Source organism: Macaca thibetana, chromosome 3 (genome assembly GCF_024542745.1).
Source record: "Macaca thibetana thibetana isolate TM-01 chromosome 3, ASM2454274v1, whole genome shotgun sequence".
NCBI classification, from domain to species: Eukaryota; Metazoa; Chordata; class Mammalia; order Primates; family Cercopithecidae; genus Macaca; species Macaca thibetana.
This window is the reverse complement of record NC_065580.1, coordinates 138,629,565-138,642,444: the sequence shown is the minus strand read 5'-3', so window position 1 is coordinate 138,642,444 and position 12,880 is coordinate 138,629,565. Positions and strand designations below refer to the sequence as shown.

The 12,880-nt window shown below is 61.1% G+C and overlaps 2 protein-coding genes across 6 annotated transcripts in view; one reads left to right on the top strand and one right to left on the bottom strand.

Annotated features, from left to right (window-relative positions):
- The window catches only part of TMEM120A (transmembrane protein 120A), a 436,474-nt gene that overhangs the window by 17,883 nt on the left and 405,711 nt on the right, over positions 1-12,880 (top strand). The gene's annotated exons all lie outside the window — the stretch shown is intronic.
- The window catches only part of DTX2 (deltex E3 ubiquitin ligase 2), a 47,272-nt gene that overhangs the window by 982 nt on the left and 33,410 nt on the right, over positions 1-12,880 (bottom strand). For 4 of the 5 annotated variants that reach the window (XM_050783711.1, XM_050783713.1, XM_050783710.1 and 1 more), the window contains 5 exons: positions 9,726-9,866; positions 4,506-4,585; positions 2,519-2,677; positions 1,425-1,586; positions 580-669 (listed from right to left, as the gene is read on the bottom strand). In XM_050783711.1, the coding sequence (XP_050639668.1) occupies positions 580-669; positions 1,425-1,586; positions 2,519-2,677; positions 4,506-4,585; positions 9,726-9,866 (632 nt within the window). The remainder of the gene's footprint in view (positions 1-579; positions 670-1,424; positions 1,587-2,518; positions 2,678-4,505; positions 4,586-9,725; positions 9,867-12,880) is intronic. The other variant, XM_050783715.1, reaches the window with a different exon arrangement.

Here is a 12,880-nt window from a genome sequence, read left to right as displayed (position 1 = left end):
CTCACCTCCAGCTCCGCCACCTCGAGCCCATTCTCACACGGCCAGAGGAGCTTTTCCAAAGCTCCATCAGCAGCTCCACCTCCGTGGCTTCCCTGGGCGCTCAGAACCAGCTCTACCCCTGGGGCTGGCCTGGGGGATGGCCCTGCCTTCACGCCCTCACCACGGGCTCCCACCCTCCTCGACAGCTGTCCTGCCTGCCTGGAAGGCTCATCCCCAGCCTTCTCTGCAGTCGCAAAGTCCCTATTCAGGTCTCAGGGCAGACACGACTGCTCCAGCCTTCCTTGGTCACCTGGTCTAACACAGCCCCCAGTCCCTCCCTGTCACACTCTGATTCTCAGGAGCTCCTGACCCCACCCAGCAGGGTGCTGGAAGGCGATGGCCTCTCCTCCTCCCTCGAGGCTCGGTGAGGTCCAGGCTGCCCTCCCTGTACCTACAGCAGGTCCCCAGAAAAGAGCAGCAGACACCCAGCCCGGCCTCAGCCTCTGTCCTCCACTGCAGTAGTAGAGCCCAGTGTGGCGTCTGGCCTCCCGCTGCGTGGTCAGGGCCCTGTTCACCCCCGGGGCGCGTAGTGGCACTTACCTTGCGGCCCTGGGCATTGTCTGGAAGGTAGCACTGGCGGGGAAACCCTCTGGCAGTGAACGGCTTTCCGGGATTGGGGTGCTCAGGGCCCTGCAGGAGGAACAGACACCAGGATAGGGTGCTCCAAGAGCCTGCACAGGGACAGGCCCCTGCACTGCTCCAGCCTCTCCCCGGTTCCGAGATGCCAACCCCAAATGTTCCTAATTTCCCTGTGAGCTGCGGAGAAGTGGAGGGAAACCAGGGGAAAGGCTCACGGTTCAATAAGACAAAAAGACCACTCCATCCACCACAGGTAGCCCTTGACTGGTACCCGCTGCCCCGTTATCTTCCCACCCTGCCCCAGACCCTGCCATCCACCCTCTGCCCAAGACGGGAGACTGAAAGGGCCAGGGCCCGTCTGGTTCTCCTCAGGGATTCTGGGGCCTTGTGCCTGGGCTCCTGACACCCACATACCTGGCCCCGCCACTCCCAACCCAAGGTTCCGCGATGCACACCCTGCTGTGGCCCCACTTCTCCAGCCCCTCCGCAGGGTTCCTCCCACTGAACTGCCTGCCCTTCTGTCCAGAACAAGTCTAGCTAAGATGGCTCCTCCTCCAGGAAGGCTTCCCTGGTTCGGGAAAGAGTGGAGGGCCAGCTCTCTGCTGCCACAGCCCTAAGAGCTTGCCCCAAGTCCTGGCACTGCCTCCCCATTCCTGGCCCTCCATGGCCCTGGCCTTAGGGGACCTGGGGGCCTGAGCTTGGCCACATGGGCATCCTCAGCCTTGATCCAGGGGCAGACTGCTGGGACGTGGGTGGGGGGGGGAAGAGGACTAGCCGGGAGTGGGGACTCCAGGAAGGCCCCTCACCTGGATGCCATGGGGAATGTTGTAAACTATGAGGATGGTCCCACAGTCCTCGTGGCCGGGGAGCGACATCTGGAACCGTAATACCTCCATCTTTCCCTGGGGCTGGGTCCCCGTCTTCTCTCCATAGATGGTTTTGCAGGAAGGACACTGCAGACTTCCATCCTGAGAGAGGCAGACGCGACCCACTGAGCTGGCTGTCTGAGAGCACCCAAGACCGTCACCTCCACCGTCAGATGGTAAAGGGCCCCGGGAACGGGCCGGCCGCCATCCCAGGGAGTTGCTGGCAGCCTCCCGCCCGGAAACTGGCTTCCAACAGCTTCCCTGGAAAGCTTTGTTTTGCACCAGCAACTCATTATGCCGTTTTCGTTAAAGGAGCATGCTATCAGGAGACAGGTGGTGAGTGGGAAAACTCGGATCCTGAGCAGAAGTCTCCACGGGCGAAGCGCATTTGAAGTCTGACAGACAGCCTTGCAGCGCCTGATCTGCGGAGCTGGGCCCTGGCTGCCCAGGACGGCAGACACTAGGGAAGGCCAAGCCAGGCTCTGACGCGCCACATGACTTGGTTCTCTAAGCCTCCAAACTCTGCCCATCCTGCCTGAAGGCCGCTGCAGGGACAGCAGCCGGGGGTCGGCTTGGGCGTGGCTCTTCACGTGTAGGCTGCCGTGGGACCCAGGGTCAGCCCTGCCTCGTGGCCTGGCTCCCACCTCCCAGTAGGGCGACCCTGCTCTGCGCCCCTCCCTCATGGGCACTGTGCTGACAGCACAGGGTCGCTGTAAGGAAGAAGGGAGACAGCGTGTGCAGCGCTGACAAGTGGCCGAGGGGGAGGCGGTGCCCTGAGGCTTGGAGGGGTGGAGGGAACCAGCCCCATTGGTCCCCCTTTCTAAAGCGTGGGGCAGGCCTAGGAGAGTAGGGCAGGCCTGGGAGAGCCAGCCAGGCCTTTAGAAAGGTCTTCAAGCTGGCCCCACGCCTGGCACCATCTTTTGCAGAGGCCCGTCCCCGCAGCCACCCCCAGAACCCTCCCGCCTCTGCAGGTGTGGACAGCTCAGGACTGTGGGGGCAGGCCACCCGCCTCCACCCCGGGCCAGTGGGGGCACCTTGTTGCCATTGCAGTACATGGCCAGCAGGCACAGCAGGTGGAAGGCGTGACTGCACTTGGTGAGGCGGCCCACAGCCAGGGGCCCGATGGCCTTGCTGTCAGTCACGTCGCTGTACCCAGATGCTGCGGACAGCTTCTCCATGCAGATGATGCAGTCCTGGAGGAGACCAAACACAGGTCATGCTCGCCAACAGTGGGCTGGGCTGACGAGGGCCAGTCTTGGAAAAAGAGGCTTTCATGTGCTGAAATGCTGGAAGTGTGGTCAAAGTCAATTCCAAGACCAGGCTCAGTGGCTCAGCCCTGTAATTCCAGCACTCTGGGAGGCCGATCACCTGAGGTCAGGAATGTGAGGCCAGCCTGGCCAACATGGGAAAACTCCATGTCTACTAAGAATACAAAAATTAGCCAGGCGTGTTGGTGGGCGCCTATAATCCCAGCTACTCAGGAGGCTGAGGCAAGAAAATTGCTTGAACTCAGGAGGCAGAGGTTGCAGAGCTGAGACTGTGCCACTGCACTCCAGCCTGGGCGACAGAGTGAGACTCCATCTCAGGAAAAAAAAAAATCGTCCATTCCACAGGCTGGAAACACAGGTGAGTCACCGGGACCTGTGCCCTTAAAGAGCTTAACAGCAGCACAGGCCTGACATGACAGCAGGAGCCACCAAATGGGGAGGATGGACAGGGCAGGATCCTGGGGGAGGCCCTCGGAGTGGGGTCGTACAAGGGAGACAGGAATTGCCAGATGGACAAGCACGGAGCGGGCACCTGGGAAGAGGGAGGAGGATGTTTTGAACGAGGAGCCAGCACATGGGCACTAAAGCTGGCAGGGGGGGAGCGGGGAGCAGGAGATGAGACAGGATCAGGGAGAGGCGGGCCCTCGGGGTTCTGGCTGCCACACTCAGGGGCTGGGGCTGTGTGCAAGTTGGGGATCCTGCTGGGGGTTCCAGGCAGGGAGTGCTCCCATGATCTGAGCTACGTGCTGGCTGTGCAGACGGCAGCTTGGAGAGGAGGAGCCTGGGGTGAAACGGCCCAGTCATACCAGATGGGCACCAGAGCGGAGACAGAGCTAAGCACTGGGCAGGAGGGAATGCGGCAAGGGCTTGTTGAAGGGGTGGGATGCATGAGGAGGACTTTGAGGCTCCTGTCCAAAGCTTTACTTACCAGATTTTTTTCGTGGACTCAACTGACTGGAGAGAGACGTAAGTGAAGAGTCCCTGGGTACTGGGGCTCCTGGCCTTTCACCGGTTCCCCAGTATCTGAAGGTCTCTGGGTACTGGTACTCCTGGCCATTCACCCGCCCCCCAGTATCTGAAGAGTGCCTGGGTACTGGTACTCCTAGCCATTCACCCTACCCCCCCAACAGTATCTCCAGGGTTCCCCACTAAAATCGGGGGAAAGGGGTGCCGCAGCCCCCAAAACGTGGCTCAGCAGAGGTTCAGGTTCTATGGAAGAGCAACAGGAGTCTGTCTGGTCCCATTCATTACAGGAGGCCAGGAGGACAGGGCTGCAGTGAGCTGTGATCACACCACTGCACTGAGCCTGGGCGACAGTGCGTGCCCCTGTCTTTAAGAATAAAAAAATTATAGGAACCTTAACCAGCTCTCCCAACAGCTGGAGGGGCAGGGCAGCCACCTGGACGAGGCCACCTCACTTCTACACCAGCATCCGCACGGCGGAGAGTGGGGCAGGCTGGCCCATCCCTTGTCTCCGGGATTCCTGCTCCCAGGACGGCCATCAGGCTACAGAGAGGCCAGGGCCGGGAGAGGAGGGACTTTGCTCAGGACCACAGCTCCTTAAGTGCAAAGCTCAGATCATAACGATATGGGTCTCAGGAGGCTGGGAGATGAAACCAAAGGGGCTGGAGCAAGGTCCTGGCACTCAGAGGCACCTGGGAAGCACCCTTCAAGCGAGAAGGGGCAGATGTCCTTTCTATCTGGAGTTGTCTGCAAACAGAAACAAAGGCAGCCCAGCTCCCAAGACACAAACCTCATCTGGGGGCACTTGCAGCTCTTCCGTGTAGTTTTTTATGACCTGCTCTGGCTGTGGCTCTGGCTTCGGGGTCCCTCCTAGAAGAGAGAAGTACATAAGCAGCATCCTGAGGAACACAGGCTGGAGAGGAGGCCAGAGGGCGACGAAGGCAAAGGAAAGGTCCAAGCTGCCAGGAGGAAATGCGAGAGGGTCCCAGACAGGGAGGCCAGTGTGCAGGACGGGAGAGCTCAGCGCCAGGTACAGAGCCCCGAGCTCCGCCGGGCAAAGCCTTACCCAGTCCCACCGTCCAGGGACCTGGCTCAGCCGCAGGAGCCCTAGAGGATGCAGAAGAGCAGAAACAGCAGCACAGTCTCCTGGGAGCCGCAACCCCACGCACATTCAGTGAGGAAATCGACACAGGCGCTACTGAGGCTGCGCGGAAGTCAGACGGCAGCTTCGGCACAAACTACTCCAGGGGGCGTTGCGGCAGCACGATTTGATTCAACTCGCATTACCCTGGCATGAACATCGCGGGGAGAAGGGAGTCTGGGGCCCAGCACGTACGGGCAGCTGCACACACGCCGACTGCTGCACCGATACTGTTCCGGGAAACGCCTGCCACTGACTGGGAGGGTCTGTCACGTGCCGATTAGCTCCTAAGTCCAGCCACTCTGGGGAGGGGCCGAGTCTTGGCAGGAGCCCACCCTGACGGCCTCACTCCCGTCTGTGCACACGTGCACGAAGCAGGAGGGAGAAGGGCTGCATCTCCATAAACACCAAACCCCGCATCCAGTAAAGTCCCTCCCACAGACAGGAAGCTCCCCAAGCTGGTGAGGATCGGCTGGGCCCGGGGTGTTCTCTAGGTAGCGGGGGTAGCAGAACCACAGAGGCCAGCAGCCAAGCCCGTGCGGGGGTGAAAGAGGAACGGGGAGCCCAGTGCCGCCCGTGGAGGCGCTCCTGTGAGGGGCTCCACCCCAAGGTCATGGTGGGGCTGCTGGTGGTTCCAGACTCCAGGACCAGAGGGGCTCTGGTTTGAACCCGAGCTCATGGCCATCATCAGGGGCTGCAGAGAATTCTAAGCCTGAGGGCTCACAGCTGCACCTGCCGAACTCCCCCTACAACAAAAAGGGCCAGGGAGGGGACAGTTTGGCAGGGAGGTGCCCTGGTGGGGTGGAGGCTGGAGTCAGCACGGTTTGATTCTGGTTCTCTTGCTGTGACCGAATCATGTCACCTCTGAGCCTCGGTTCCCTGATCTCAAACGGGAAAGACGAATATGTAACTAAGCTGGAATTGCTGTGATGGCATTCGCTGCTGTGCCCTAGAGGGAAGCTGCTGGCAAGACCATACCCACCAACACCCGTCCACACGCCCCACACCTCCACTCACACCCCCTACTCCTACAGACCCCACACCTACACACACACCCACACACCCCAATCCACACCCACACTCCCCACACACATACCCAACTCCACCCACACCCCCACATAACCCACCCACACCCACACCCCACAACTTCACCCACACCCCCCAACCCCCGTCCATACACCCCACACCTCCACTCACACCCCCTACTCCTACAGACCCCACACCTACACACACACCCACACACCCCAATCCACACCCACACTCACCACACACATACCCCACAACTCCACCCACACCCCCACATAACCCACACCTCCACACCCCACAACTTCACCCACACCCCCCAACCCCCGTCCATACACCCCACACCTCCACTCACACCCCCCACTCCTACAGACCCCACACCTACACACACCCACACACCCCAATCCACACCCATACACCCCACAACTTCACCCCACCCCCTAACCCCCGTCCATAGACCCCACACCTCCACTCACACCCCCCACTCCTACAGACCCCACACCTACACACACCCACACCCCAATCCACACCCATACACCCCACAACTTCACCCATACCCCCTAACCCCCATCCACACGCCCCACACCTCCACTCACACCCCCCACTCCTACAGACCCCACACCTACACACACACACCCCACACACCCCAATCCACACCCACACTCCCCCCACACACATACCCCACAACTCCACCACACCCCCACATAACCCACACCTCCACACCCCACAACTTCACCCACACCCCCCAACCCTCGTCCACACACCCCACACCTCCACTCACATCCTCCACTCCTACAGACCCCACACCTACACACACCCACACACCCCAATCCACACCCACACTCCCCACACACACACACCCAACTCCACCCACACCCCCACATAACCCACACCTCCACACACCCCTCCCAACTCCACCCACACCCCCCACACTTCCACATAACCCACACCTCCACACCCCACAACTTCACCCACACCCAATCCCCGTCCACATACCCCACACCTCCACTCACATCCCCCACTCCCCACACACACACCCCACAACTCCACCCACACCCCCCCCCACAACCCACACCTCCACACACCCCACAACTCCACACATATCCCCCATACCCCCACATAACCCATACCTCTACACATCCCACACACACACCCCACAACTCCACCCACACCCCCCACACCCCCACATAACCCACACCGCCACACACCCCACACCTCCACACACACACCTCCACACATCCCACACCTCCACACACCCCACAAACTTCCACACCCCCCCCACACCTCCACATATCCCCACACCCCTCCACATATCCCCACACCCCACATACCTCCACACATCCCACACCTCCACACATGCCACACCTCCACACACCCCTCCATACACCCCACACCTCCACACACCCCTCCATACACCCACCTCCACACACGTCACACACCGCACACCTCCACACACCCATCTCCACACACCTCACACCCCACACACCACCACACACCTCACACACACACCTCCACACACCTCTCCATACACCCCACACCTCCACACACTTCACACACCCTACACCTCAAGCACCCCACATACCTCCACACACCCCACCCCTCCACATAGCCCACACTTCCACACAGCCCACACCTCCACACACCTCCACACACCACACACCTCCACACACCTCCACACACCTCCACACACCCCACACCTCCCACACCTCCCACACCTCCCACACACCCCACACCTCCACACACCTCCACACACCCCACACCTCCACACACCCCACACCTCCACACACCCCACACCTCCACACACTTCCACACACCTCCACACACCCCACACCTCCACACACTTCCACACACCCCACACCTCCACACACTTCCACACACCCCACACCTCCACACACCTCCACACACCCCACACCTCCACACACCCCACACCTCCACATACCTCCACACACCCCACACACCTCCACACACCTCCACACACCCCACACCTCCACACACCTCCACACACTTCCACACACCCCACACCTCCACACACCTCCACACACTTCCATATACCCCATACCTCCACACACTTCCACACACCCCACACCTCCACACACCTCCACACACCCCACACCTCCACACACTTCCACACACCCCACACCTCCACACACCTCCACACACCCCACACCTCCACATACCTCCACACACCCCACACCTCCACACACCTCCACACACCCCACACCTCCACACACCTCCACACACTTCCACACACCCCACACCTCCACACACCTCCACACACTTCCATATACCCCATACCTCCACACACTTCCACACACCCCACACCTCCACACACCTCCACACACCCCACACCTCCACACACTTCCACACACCCCACACCTCCACACACCCCACACCTCCACATACCTCCACACACCCCACACACCTCCACGCCCCACCCACACTTCCACACACCTCACACCTCCACACACCCCACACAACCCCAAACTTCTACACACCCCACACCTCAAACACCCCCCATACCTCCACACATCCCACCCCTCCACACACCCATACAGACTGCCCGAACCCACACTCCAGTCACTGTGGCGAGAACGCCAGACCAGAATGATGGTTCCCCGGCTCAGGGTGGCCCTCCGTGTGGCTGGAACGCCCTACTCAAGCCGAGGGGGGCCTTTTCCTTTAGAAAAGCCTGCCAATTCCAGAGCCATCTCCGGGTGAGCCTGGGGTGAGGCCAGGCACAGCATCCCACCCCCGCCCACCCACCCCAGCCCTTGCAGCTTTTCAGAATGGAAGGGAGCTTTCCATTAGCCACATGTCTCAAAAGGGGCCAGCCAGGTGACCCGCCAAGAACCTGTCCTTCCCAGGTAAACCCAAGTGCCACAGAAGGTTGCCAGCCCGGCCTGCCAATGAGTCCGGCTCCTCCCCCAGGGCAGGGGAAGGGCAGGGCGTGCAGAGCCCTGGGCTGAGGGCAGGAGCTCAAGGCCCACCCCACCCTGAGCACACCTCCTCGCCTGTGGGCTGGAGGTCGGACACAATCGGAAGCCACCCTTGCCGCATACCAGGTGCTTCGAGTACTTCCTAGTCCTTGCCCAGCCCCTCTGCTAAGCGGAGGCTCCGGGAGGACCTGCTGAGATGACACAGCCACTGAGTGCCAGCAGGACCATGACCACCCTCCCTGCCCGCCACCACGCCCACTCGAGAGAGTCTGGACTGGCCGCAGTCCACACTTCCGCAGCCCGGGGGTGGAAGCAGGGCCAGCACCCGCTTGGGAAAGGTTCAGAACTTGATCATCACAGGCTGCTCCGAGCAGGTCTTGCTGTAACTCCCTCAACCTGCTGTGGTCCTAAAGCCCCTCCTTCCCTGGCCATGCAACGAGCAGGGCAGAGGTCACCAAGGGACCCCTCTCAGGCAGCCCACGTGGCGGCCACACAGGGCTGGGGGCCAGGGCAGCAGACCTGGGCAGTAGACCTGGACCACTGTCTGGGAGCCTTTCCCGAGACACATGCTGGCCCTGGCAGAAGGGACGGTTGTCCCCGCATCCTGAGCCGGGCACCGCCTATCACCCACAACTTGTTGCTTATAAAAATCACAAAGTCCTCAAGAACAAGCCCCCTCAGGCCAGCTGTGACTAGAGGAGAGGAGCTGAACTCTGGGAATGCGGCGGAAAGTCAGCTTCCAGGGGCCGCCTCTGCTGCCGAGTGAGGGCAGGGAGAAGGGCCACTGAGCCCCTTCCCACAGGAGACTGGGCGCAGAGAGAAGGAAGAGCGTCTGTGCAGGACAGTCAGAGGCAGCGAGGCTGGAAGGAGGCTTAGCAAAGGCCAGAGAGCTTTTGGGAACAGGAACTACCTTTCACGGACATTTTCCTCAATCTCTTAACTGAGCTGTGACTTTTAGAGGCCAGACGGGAGGCGGGAGGGCTGGCGGGCTGGGGTGCGCGGCTAAGACACACGGGGAGTCCAATGGCTGACATCAGAACACTCGTCATGCCTGCACGGGTGTGAGATCAGACACGCAGAGAGGGAGACATTAGAAGATTCATTCGGCATGTGACGCCAACAAACTCTGCTCAGGCCAAGGACGTGACACCGTCAATGGCCACAGGGACCCACAGGTCTCCCTGGGGAATGCAGCCTCTAGGGGCTGCCAGGACTACCCAGGCCAGGAACCAGAGGGTGGGGCAGCCTGGCTCATGGTAGCCTTGGCCCCAGGGTCCACAGACAAGCCCATGCCCTCAGTGTGCAGATGGGGACTGGACGGAGCCCGTGACTTCAGGAGAGCAGAGGGCGGAGGACAACACTCCAGAAAGCCGCCCAGGGCATGGGGTCTCCTGGGGGGGGCTGGCTCCAAGGGCTCAGCTTCCCCAGGAGGCCCCAGGCCTTCCTGGCTTGGGGTTACCAGGCCTCCAGCCTCCACCCGGCGCTCGCTGTGTGCTCCACGCCCCTCCTGGCTGATCTGCGTGCCACGGCCTTCAGCGACAGCACTGGGGTGGACGGGCAGGAACGTGGCCCCTGGGCCTGCTCCCACACCGCAGCATCCTCATCCTGTGAGGGCTGGGCTGCAGCAAAGCCCCAGGCTGTGGCTCTGATGCCGTCGGGCAAGGGTGGGCCTGCGGTCAGCAGCTATGCTGAGACGGACCGGCCACTCTCTCCAGGGCTCACCGCTGCCCAATACCTGCAGGGAGCCCCGCACTTGTCCTGGGGAGACCCTCCTCTGACACTGCTTCCTTTGTGCTCCCTGATGACCCAGCACTTCCTGGGACATAGCGTGTCCTCCTGCTGGACGAACCCATTTCTGCCACACCCTCGGCCTACCCTGCTCTCCACAGTGCCAGCTCCCCGGTCCTCCCTGTCATTCGTCAGTCAGGTCAAAAGCACCTCCTCTCCAGGGAAAGGGGAAGCCCGGAGCTTCTTAGCCTTAAGGTGGCTTCTGGGGTCTGCAGAACCTGGCTTAGAGGCTGGGCACAGCCGGGTGCCGGGGGAGTTGGTAGAGATCCCAGCCCTCCTGGACCCCACTCCCCACCCAGGAACAGACGGTGTGACTCAGGGGTGAGGGGCGGCCAGGCCAGCCACGGCGCCCCCACTAGAAGAACAAAGTTTCTCAACCCGGCACATGTGCCTGGCTGTGCGGACAGAAGCGGAGGCCAGCCACCAGCCTGGGCAGCACAGCCAAGGCGGGCAGGGTGAGTTGCAGTGGCCGCTCAGCAGGAGACACCAAAGCGTGCATCAGAGGATGGAGGTTCAAGCCCGGGAGCGTAATGCCCTCAACGTCCCAAGCTTGTTCCTGGCTCAAATGCGGTTCCTGTGGGAACTGAATGTTGGGTGGAGAGAAGGACAAGCGGGCGCGGTGGCAGAGAGATGGGAGAGGACAGGGACAGATGCAGTTTTCCTCAAGAGAACCTGGTGCCTCTGCACTGCCCGCGTCCTCTGGGAGGACCAAAGACCAGAACACGTCTCCCTCCCCAGGGTTCTCCGGCAGCACTGCCTCGGTGGGCAGGCCTTCCCTGAACACCGCCTGACGGGGCCTGTGCCTCCAAGCCTCCTGCCCCGCTCTGCTGGACGACTCCTGCTATGCACTCTCCTCTGTTTCTATGGACTGTCTTCCCTCAGCACCAGTTCCACGAGGTCCCGCCCGCAGCTGCATCTCCAGTGCCTGGTCCCTGGGAGGCCTGCAGCCCTCTGTGTTTGCTGAGGAATGAAGACATCCCTGGGCCGCCACCAGCCCCCAGGAGGCCACATGAGCGACATGCGTGTCCTTTTTAAGGCAGGACCCACTCCCCTGAATTCAAGTCACAAACACACAAGTTTCAACCCAGAAGCCTGGAGAGGAGGAGGGCTAGGGACAGCCCCCCAAACTCCTGACAGCCCCCGAATCACCTGAATAACTCAGAGGGCCACAGCCTTTTTCTCCACCCATCTGGGAGGATTCCCGCTGTCAGAGCCCCGAAGAGTGAAGCCCCCACTCACTGACTCTCACTTCCAATTTGCAGACACCCCTCCTTCTAGCACCCAGGGCCAGGGCTGAGATCCAAGCCTCTCCTCTGTGTGCTCTGACCTCCCAGCCTGGGTTCGAGCCCAGTGCCAGCCCTCACCAGCTGAGCAGTCCTGGGCAGGCTGCTGACACCCACCCCTGCCCCGGGCAGCAGTGTGAGCTGTGGATGGACCACTGTTGTGACCAGAGGAGGGGTGGAGACCCTGGCCCCAGCCTCACAGTCCCTACCCCCACCCGATAAAGGAGGGGCTGGGCTATGCCACAGCCAGGGGAGCTGTCACCTGGAGGCACCATCACCTGGAAGCAGTGCCTCCAGCACCCAGTCCTTCCAAAGCATGACCTCCTGGTTATAAACCTCCTTGCAAAACCCTGTGCACGAAGACTCGTCTCTGCAGCCGGGCATGGTATAATTCCTCAACCCACAAGCACGCCAGGGTGACAGGACACTGCTCTCCAGCTCTGGCTCTGGGGTGCTGGCCAGGCTCCTCTCATTCCCCGCTCCCCTAGACAATGCTCCCCCAACAGGCACCAACACTGGGCCTTGAACTGGGGGAGGCAGCAGGCTACACAGCCTGCAGGCTCTCCTATTTCCTTAGGCCTGAACCAGCTTCCCGAATCTGTTTCCCCACAAGTAAAACGGACGTTAAAATACCTGCTTTGCTACGGGATTGCTCTGAGAGCCACGGGGACAGAGAAGAGGATGGACAATTTGGGACGCAGCCTGGATAGAACCTTCAGCCTCAAAAGCAGAGGAAGGGGGCAGGTGGTAACTCCACATCCTGGGCACTCAGATCTGTGTCATGGCCTCAGAGGTCGCTGTCAGGCCTGGCCACGAAGGCTCGCAACAGCCCCAGAGCTGGAAGGAGCTAGGCCGTGAGGAACCATGTGGGGGCCCCGTCTGTTTACCCGCAACTTGTCTCCAACACCACCACGGCCGCCCACGCACACGCGCATACACGGTACACTGTGACTTCCCCACGGTGCCGCATGGTGACTTCAGTGGGCAGGGACTT